The sequence below is a fragment of the Drosophila hydei genome, unplaced genomic scaffold (genome assembly GCF_003285905.1).
Source record: "Drosophila hydei strain 15085-1641.00,03,60 unplaced genomic scaffold, DhydRS2 tig00000250-arrow-arrow-pilon, whole genome shotgun sequence".
NCBI classification, from domain to species: domain Eukaryota; kingdom Metazoa; phylum Arthropoda; class Insecta; order Diptera; family Drosophilidae; genus Drosophila; species Drosophila hydei.
The window spans coordinates 863,467-873,654 of NW_022045696.1; the positions used below are offsets into that span (position 1 = coordinate 863,467).

At 29.6% G+C, this 10,188-nt stretch overlaps 1 protein-coding gene across 3 annotated transcripts in view; it reads left to right on the forward strand.

Annotated features, from left to right (window-relative positions):
• Positions 1-4,937, forward strand: part of LOC111603346 (ras-related protein Ral-a) — a 30,506-nt gene extending 25,569 nt beyond the window's left edge. For 2 of the 3 annotated variants that reach the window (XM_023320883.2, XM_023320884.2), the window contains exons 4-6: positions 542-716; positions 2,948-3,071; positions 4,728-4,804. In XM_023320883.2, coding sequence (XP_023176651.1) covers positions 542-716; positions 2,948-3,064 — 292 coding nt within the window. In that variant the 3' untranslated portion in view covers positions 3,065-3,071; positions 4,728-4,804. Of the gene's footprint in view, positions 1-541; positions 717-2,947; positions 3,072-4,727 lie in introns of all 3 variants that reach the window. The other variant, XM_023320885.2, reaches the window with a different exon arrangement.
• The last annotated feature ends 5,251 nt before the right edge of the window (positions 4,938-10,188 follow it).

Sequence of the window (10,188 nt, forward strand, 5' to 3'; positions counted from 1 at the left end):
TTATTCAGTAAAGGCTTAAAGTAGCATCGTTGCTTACAAATCAAACGAACTATCTACAAAGGAAACTATCGATATATTATCGATGCTTAAGAAACCCTCAAGGTTTCCAGTATTTAGACTCTTGCTAATGTCTTACAGGCCAACTTAGCTTAGTTTTCTGCAATATATTCGCAATGCTCTTACGTTTCCCTTCGATCGATAATTTGCGCTACTTGCTCGATAGAGTTGTCAGCCTAGTCCTCAATTGTGTGGGGTTAGGCTAATGTTTTTCCGTTCCCATTGACCTCATTCGAAGCAGAGAGCGAGCGGGTGGGGCGGGCAGTGAGAGAACATGAGTCTAAACTCAATGTAAACACGGTGGAGAGGCGCCTGTTAACTGACATATGACAATTATGAAGTGTGACTGGGTGTGGCTCGACTGGGCCACGAGTTGAGTGCGTGGGCTGTGAGTCATGACATGGCCTGGCGAGGCATTTGATAAGCATTTTATCCGTTACTTTATTTGCTCATCTGATTGACGGCGTCGCTTTCATCCACACAGAGAACAAATACTGCGGGTGAAAAATGATGAGAGCATACCGTTCCTGCTGGTGGGCAACAAATGCGATCTAAATGACAAACGGAAGGTGCCACTCAACGAGTGCCAGGTGAGGGCACAGCAATGGTCCGTGCCGTACGTGGAGACCTCGGCCAAGACGCGCGAGAACGTGGACAAGGTAAGTGCGGCGGGCAGCCCAATTACTCTCTATATAAAATGCGCGAGCTGAGTCAAATACAATCCAATCAATCAATCTATCCATATGTCTATCAATATATATATATACACATACATATGTGTGAATATTTAATGAAAACATTTGCAGAGACAGTTTTTAAGGGCTATTCAACAATTGGCTAAAGCAAGAAAACAGAATCAAATCTGGGCAATGATCATGAATTCATAATTTTAACAATTATGAACAAAAAACGAACCAGAAAAAAACATTGGAAAAAACGAAATGCAAAAATTTATTGCACACATTTTTGTCGTTTTCAGTTTGTTAGTTTTTATTTATATTTATATATATATACACAATATATACTATATATATATAAATTATTATTTTGTTTTTTTTTTTTTAGTTTATGTGTGTTTTTGTATTTTGTGATTACCGCACACTGTAATCAACTGCAGCAACTACAACTACTACAACAACAACTACAACAACAACTCACTCATAATAGTTTTCTTCTTCTTTCCTCTGTTACGATTCACATTTTGTGTGCTTATCAAAGCGTTTTGCACCTTTGCAAATCTTTTGACCAACATTTTATGGCCCCTTGTTGTTTTGGCCACACACTTACCAAGAAAGCTACAGCTAATCAGTTCATGGCAACGTTTATGCCATTCACACTTTATGAATTCGTAAAAAAAAGTGAATTTAGATTCGCTTGTCGGCGTAGCCAGGTGGCCCACATGCGCTCTGACTGATATTGAACTTAAATCAAGTATTAGCTTATATAACTTAATGATAAAAACTTCTTTGTAGATCATATTTTTGAGGCTTTTCTTTTATAATTTTGCTTTAGGCTCACACTCACCTTTTTACAGCTTTCAAATTCTTAGCAATACTTTTTCAGTTGTTTTTCAGAAGAATATTCATAATATCAACTTTTTAAAATTAGTAAAAAAAAATAAGAATTTTTATTTACTAGACTTATGTTTTTTATATTAAAAAAAAATAACAGTGAAATTGAAAATAACTTTTACTATATTTATATTATTATATCTGTTTGCTATGCAAATAAAATTATTATAAATTCTACTTTAAATATATATAATGTTTAATTTATGCAATTTTTTTATATATATTTTTTTAGGTATTCAAAAACTTAACATTTTATAGAAATTCTATTTAATATAGAAAACTTTCATATAACTTGAACTAGATCAAAGTTAAATAAGAAATATTATTTACTATATTTAAACGTTTTTTAGTTACTATTTTTAGAAATTTTAAGAAATTCTACTCGAAATTTAAATTTCGAAAATTTCTTTAAAAGAGCTGAAAGTAGAATTAGACATGATTTTTCAATATATTTAGCATTTATTTAAATAATATTTTAAGTATTCACAGGAAATTAAATTGCTGATTAAAAATTACATTCAGAAATTGTATTCACTCGAGAATTTATTCAAATAGATCAAAACTAAATATTTTTTTTTGTATTTTTATGTACATTTGTTTTAATTCTTTTTTTTAAGTATTCAGAAACATTAAAATTTATTAGATTAGAAATTCTTTTTAAGGTTTTTTTAATTTTAAAATAGTTCAAAATTAAAATTTAAATATTTTTGTCAAGTCAGAATTTTTATGATTAGAAATTTACTTGCTAGAAAGATTCTTTAGCTGACAAAAAACTAAACATTTCTTCTAGGGAATACCCCAACTTTTAGTTGAATCTTTGAAATAAAATCAAGGAAAATGTTATTTGAAATTGATGAAATGAATAATAGTTAGCATAGTTGAAGCATGTAGTTTTTCGAAATTCGAAATTTGATATCGAAATTGATATTGAAATTGGTTATCGAAATATCGTTATCGATTCCTTACCACAGCTTACTTCACAGCACTGTTATCACTGTTATCATTGTCGCCTATGGATGTTGTCTAACGACTTGGACTAAATACTTAAATGTTTTTATTTAATTATTATTATAATTTAAAGCCCTCATTTTGTCGTGTCGCCAGCGCGTCTATGTATCGCTCACAAGCTGCAAATCAATGTCTAAACATGGCACCGAATACACACACAACTGAACTTTATTTCTGTAACACTAACGAAACACACTCACGCGCCTGGCGCTATCCTTAATTACACCAAAAACAATCTCTTAATATATATACGTATTGAACAGATATCTATATAAGCGTACATGTATGTTTTATTCCCATCACAATTGCAGGTATTTTTTGATTTGATGCGCGAAATAAGATCACGAAAAACCGAAGATTCGAAAGCCACGAGCGGGCGTGCTAAAGATAGATGCAAGAAGCGGAGACTTAAGTGTACCCTACTTTAGGCCTTAGGTGCATACGAAACAACAATTAAATATATATCTATTTCAATTAAACAAAGCAATTATTAAACCAAACACACACACAGATACACCCACACACACACACTAACTGAACTTAGCGTAATGCCTTATTCCTTAAGTACTTTCGTAGCTTGCCCTCTTTCGCTTTTGGCTTCTTGCAACACTGAAATCCGCTTTAGTTCTAACAACAGCAATTTCTACTTTATTTTTATGATTTTAATTTTGATTTGATTTCAATTTGCTTCGATTTGTTAACTTTTGATCTCTTTACTTTACTAACAACAACAACAACAGTCGTAACACGAATAACAAGTACAACAACAACAACTTGTAAGACTTTACATATCGATTTACTGCGATAGTTACTAACTCAATTGAATAGACTTAGCATGTTTATAATCAAACTTGTGTCGGTAATATATATACTAAATATTAATATAAATACTAAGCCACACTTTCGAGGTTTTCTAAGCCAGGCAAACGAACTGGAGTAGGATAACAGCTACACCATATGAACTCTTCTTTTCTATCGATAACATATTCATCGATATATTGTTTGCAATCTAGAACTAAGCTTTATAAACATTATATTATATAGACTATAGTTTTTTTTTTCATTAGCTTCAAAGATAAGCTCAAAAACATATGTATCGATATCAGATTAATCGGTATATTGCTTATAATCTACAACTAAACGGAACTTGAGCAGGTTAACAACTTTACTCTACTTTCTAAACATTAAACATGATATGTATTATATAGCCTAAGGGTTTCTTTGCTTAAGTTTCAAGCATTAACTTAAAAATAGATATATCGATATTTTACTAGAATAACAACTATACTTTACCTTCTAAACATTAAACATTATGTGAATTATATAGACTAGTTTTTTTTTTGGCTTCAGTTTCATAGATTAACTCAGAAATATATATATCGATATCAGATTTATCGATATATTTGGCATAAATCTTGCCTTGACAAAGCAGTTTCTTCTCAATGAACAAAGAAATAGCAAACAATTATATTAGGAATACAATTCGATTTTTAGACTCAACATATTCATATGTACACACACACACACATACATACTTACACATACATGCATATATATAGATATATATGCTAAAATTATGTATATTATTTTAGATAGATTTTAATAGTCGAAGTAGTCGCAAGGCTGCAAACCGAATTGTCAAGCCAAATATCGCGAGCTTTATAATCGTTTACTTCAGATATTTGAGAGTATTATAACTTATGCAAGTCCCCGAGAGGGGAACCACTGATCCTCTGGGTTTGCAGCCTTGGTAAATATATATTATATATGCCATTTTTGTAAAGGCATATTACATTCTGTATGATATCAGAAAATTATTGATTAAGTAAAATTATTTGCTTATGTTTTTTTTTTTACTTTTATTTTTTTTTGTTGTATTTTATTTGATTTTTGGTTGATTTTCTATATTTTTCTTCTTTCCATTTCGGTTCGTGGTGTATGAAACTTTTTGCTTTCGGTTTTTAGACACTTTCAAAATTATGTAATTCTAGAACAAATTAACCCAAAAAACCAAAAAAAAAAATTAATAATAAATAGCGATACTCGTATTGGGAGCATGTTATTAATCCATATTAATGCGCTCTTCCGCAGGTATTTTTCGATCTAATCAGGGATATTTCATCACGCAAAAAGCAACGTCAGATGGACGTGAAAGAGCCGGCGAAGCCTTCTCCTTGCTGCCAATTGTTGTAAAAAGAAAACAGAAAACGCAAACAAAACAAAAAACTGAAAAGAAAAACCGAAAATCCAATATGAATCGACATGGCTGCGACACGAACAACAGGAAGCGGAGGCAAGCGTGCAACACGACACATGGAACAACAACAACAATGGCCACACGGATATGCAGCAAAACCAACAGCAACAACCACAACAACAAGAGCAACAAGCAACAAATCAGTAAAGCAACAAAATTAAAGAATAAATAATAATAATAGTAATAGCTGTGTTATAATATTTACAATATTTAATAACGAGCAGCAAACAGCAAGAAAATCTGATCAAAATTTTATGCAACAATTCAACGATGATTAAAATTGATAAATTCAAAATAAATTATGAATGATATGTAATATACATAATTAAATCGAACTCTAAATCTATTTCAATGAAAACTATTATTTAGGCTACAACAACTGCAGCAACAGCAACAGTAACAACAACAACCACAGAAATAATAAAATAAAATGAACTTGATAAAAAGGAAATGTTGTTTTAGAGCACATTTGTAATTGAACAATTAATGAATTCACTTTGCTAAAGTTATAATATTATCAATTTAGCAAGCTGAAACAACAAGTTTATACAAATATATTCTACTTTTATTTAATATTTTTATTGTTTTTTTTTTGTTATTTTGTATAAAGTAATAGCAAAATGTGAAACAAAGAAAAGGAAACAAAAACAAAAACACATACATACAGAAAAGCTTTTTATAAATATATATACACACACACACACATATACACACAATTTAACTAAACCTAAATATAGTTTAAAAGATATATAATTGTAAAATGCAGCTGCAGGTTGAAATCAAACTCCATCTTTAATAATGATATTAAATGTACTTTAAAAACAAAAACAACAACAATTTATGAAAAACCAAAACTTTTATGCAATTTTTGTAATTTTCTAACTAGCCACAAATGCAAACGAAACTTAATCTAAAGTTTAAAGTATGAGAATATAATATAAAAGAAAAAACTAAACAAAAACAATAAACAATTAACTTAGCTGCTTCAATTTTGTTTGAATTAATTATGTCTAAATAGTCTTTCGCAATATTCGCTAAATACAAATTGTTTTGTAATATTATTTTGGTTTTTTTTTTTGTTTCTTGCAACTGCATTCTGTATTTTAGTGTGTAAGCTATTATTATCCTTATGCTAATTATTATTATTATTATTATTCTTAGAACGGTAACGCCTACATCTAATTATTATTAAATATATAAGTTATGCAATTTACTTGATTTTCTTTCACTATGCATTTTGCTATTCAATTTGCTGAACATTCGTCTTCGATCACTGCGTTCGTTTTGTTTTTGTGTATGATAAATTATGAACAGAAATCAGTAAAACGAAAAATGTTGCTATATATATATATATATATTTATATTTATATATATATGTATGTATGTATATATATATATATATATAAATTTATAACGATAAGGGGCCTAGGGAGCTGGACAAACCGCCGCAGCAGCAACAGCCGAAACTCATTTTAAGCGTTCTACTCTCGCACTCAACCACACACACATACACTTCTTTTTGCTCTCACTTCCAAACACATACACTCAGTCCCATATATATGTATATATACATACATTCATGCATATATATATATATATATGTGTGTATATCGGAATCTATATAAGAGTAACTATTTTTTTTAACATCAGTAGCAAGGCATTTTTTTATAAACTATTATAAAGATTATGAGTAAAACTGGATACAAAAACAAAAACAACATATGTTTAGCTTGCAAATAAAGAAAACTATGAAAAATAAAAATGTCTTTTATTTATCTAATTGAATAGCTTTAAGGCATGAAAAGACGAAGAAAAATGTTTTCCGTCTGTGGGAGGCGCTAGCCAACAGAAGTTATATATATTATATATATCCAATTTCAGCTTCCCTTATCCCAGAATCTATTTAAAATCGTAGCGCATTGGACGTCGATAGCTTCAATGATTTGGCTCTACTGTTCTTGTGCCTTCCGAAGTTACTTAGCCCTGCAAGCAGCCAAAGAAAAGCAGAGTATCTACTAATCGCATAGTACCGATTAGAGCAGACCTGCCTACTTCTTTAGCCGTACTCAGCATGGCATGACTTGATCCAGATCCGCATGAACATATATCATATGAACAAGCTTCTGCTTTACCTTCTTTCCAGCAGAATCTTCACACCCTAGAATTGAAAATGCATTTTTGGAGTTGCTTTGAAATCACGTTTTTTATTTTTTCTTTCTTGCATTTTTGTTTTCTTTACACATTTATAGAATATATATATATATATATATATATATATATGCTTCATTGTTTTCATATATTTTTGTTGCTCATTTGTGTTTGTTTTTTTTTTTGTTTGTTTTTTCTTTATGCTTTTAAAATTAAGTTTACCTGTTACAATTACAGCTAAAAGATGTTCGTTTTCTGTATTTCATTTATGTTTTGTTTTTGTTTTTGTTTTCGTTTTTATCCTTTAATTTTTTGTCTGCATTGTTTATTCAAACACTCATAATTTGCAATACTCCCGATTTGTGGTTTACTTTATGTTAAGTAAATAAAAAAATATAGCATTTTTAAAATGAAATCGTTAAGTAAACGTAAGACAGAGACTAAAATATGTATAGAGGCTTAAATAACATATTATGTTCATTACTTGGCTACTTATGCAGCTAGATTCATTAAATATACGAAAAAAAAACAAAAAAAAAGAAAAGATCGAAACAGACTAAATTAATTACTTAATAAACAAAACACATAAATATGCAGATCTTCAAAACGAACAAACTAAATACATTTTAAATAGTCATGTTAATTTTTTTGTTGTTTTTTTGTTTTGTTTTTTTAGATTTCATTATTATTTTTTACACATAGTTTTATTTTATTTTTTTTTTTAGAACTTAACCCTAAGCATTTTACATTTACATTTAAACATTTACACAAACATTTACGTACTAACACTAAGTTCTTCTTGTTCTTCTTCTTTTTTTGTTTTGCATTTTTATTTAGTTTATGTTTTCTTTTGAAAATAGATTCCAACTGCGTTGTATTTTTTCTTTTTAAAAATTTTCTGGTGTCAAAATAAGTTTTAATTTTTTTTTTGTTTTCATTCTTTCTCATTTCTTATCATAAAAGGTTTTGTTTTAAATATTTTTCTCTTTTGCTCAAAAACGTTATATGAAAATTGTAAATTAAATGTGTTTGTTGTTGTTGTGTTGAAAACTTGCCTAAAATGTCAGCACACATACATACGTACGCATGTATGTGTGCAGAAGTGTTTTCTTCTCTAAAAGTATTTACAAATAGAAAATATAAAAATGAAATTTATATAATATTTAACGTATGTTTAGTATATTAATTGTTGTTGTTTTTTTTTGTTTTTGGTTTGATTTTTATTTTTTTTTTATTTTTTATTATTATTATTTATTTATTTACTTATTGCCCATCTTTATCAGATTCCAAAAGTTTTTCTTCTCAAATAAAAATTGTTTATTTATTTTATTTTTTACTCTTTGATCATTTTACATGATACTACGTCAATTTTTTTAAGATTTACAATTAATTTTTTTTGTTTTTTTTTTTTAATTATTATTGTTTAATACTTTTTTCTCTTCACACTCTCGCACACACACACGCACACATACAAATACACGTTGAAAAAATGCTCGAAAATATAATATTTAGTTTTGTTTTGTCTTCTGCCTTAAATTCCAAAGTTGTGTATATAAATATTCCATACAAGTTCTTCATTTTTCTTACATTTCTTCGTATAACTGTGACTCAAAAATTACATTCGCTTTTGGATCAGTGTTTAAAGTAGAGCTCTTAAGGCGTTTGTTCAGATTTCCACTCATCTATCAAAAAGGAAATATATAAAAAATAGAATAAAGAAAGGATCGATTTGGCCGTTCAACTCACGTTTCATCCCACATTTGCTACAAACATCGAGAGATACAAAAAAAAACTATAATATAGAGAATTTATGCTCTATTCTGGCTAGCAAACAGAGATGAAGAATTAATGCTTAAAACATAGCATATATATATATATATAAATCGCCTGTGTAGTATAGCTTATTAATACATATATGTTGTCTATTGGGGGCTAAAGAGAATCAACTGAAAACTCTTTCAGACTCTGCTGAGTGGCGCTTCTATTGGGTATTCACTGTAAGTAAATTGAGCTTGAATGTGCTTAATGAATCTTCAAGCTCTCGCAATGACAACAACAAAATTTGAGTTTAATTAAGCTAGAAGTGAAACTTGAATGCAGAAAACAAAAGAATCAGTTGCTACACTTGCCACATGCCACAGAATCGTGCAGCGTACTGAGTAATGTCCGATAAGTCTATTGTTAAGATTGTTGTATTGTTTGCTGTGTTGTGTTGGGTGTTGCTTATTGCACTATATTTTGTTTATTCAGTTGTTTGTTTGCTAATAACATTGCTGAGACACATTCCTAATGTATGTACGAGTATATGCGAACGACTACATCACTACAACAACTACATATGCCTATGGGTCTAAACAACATACATCAAATACATCGTACAGCATATATATATATATATATATATATATATATATGTATGTGCATTGGCTACACACGAGCACACATATTTGCACAACTTAGAAGAACATTAAAATAATAGCAAAAAGCATTTTGTGATGTACGAAAATAGAAAAAGGATGTAAAAGTTATTTTTTGTTGTTGTTTTTGTTTTGGTTGTTTCGGCCTGGGATATATACAAAGACATAGCTATAGACACTATATATAATTTTGTGTGTTTTGCTCAAAAGGAGTTTTCGTTTCTCTCGCGCCACTTCATCAATTCTACATTTATATATGAATATGATCTAACGGGCGGGCAGGGATTTTTTTGTAATTTTTTGTTTTTTGTTTTTTAATTGCTCTACTTTCTTAATAGTTTTTGTTTGGTGTTTTTCGTTTTGCTTAGATGGTTTCGTTTGGTCATAGAGTACACAATTGCTATATGCTAATACACATACACGCACACACACACACACACGCACGCACACACATGCACATGGCATATGTCTTTAGTTCGACTTTTTTGTCATACATCAAATTGTTGCAAAAAAAAACAGTTTCTTCATCTAAAGACTTATACAGAGTTATAGCTACGCACACACACACACGCACACGCACACATATACATCTTGCATGTGTGCCATACATCATATACCTAGATATGCATGTAGTTTTATAAAGCGTTACCCATTGGTGGTTTCTGTTACAACAGCGCATAAATACGTTTTCTTTTTGTTTTTAAAAGTTACTATTCATTTCTGCTTGTGT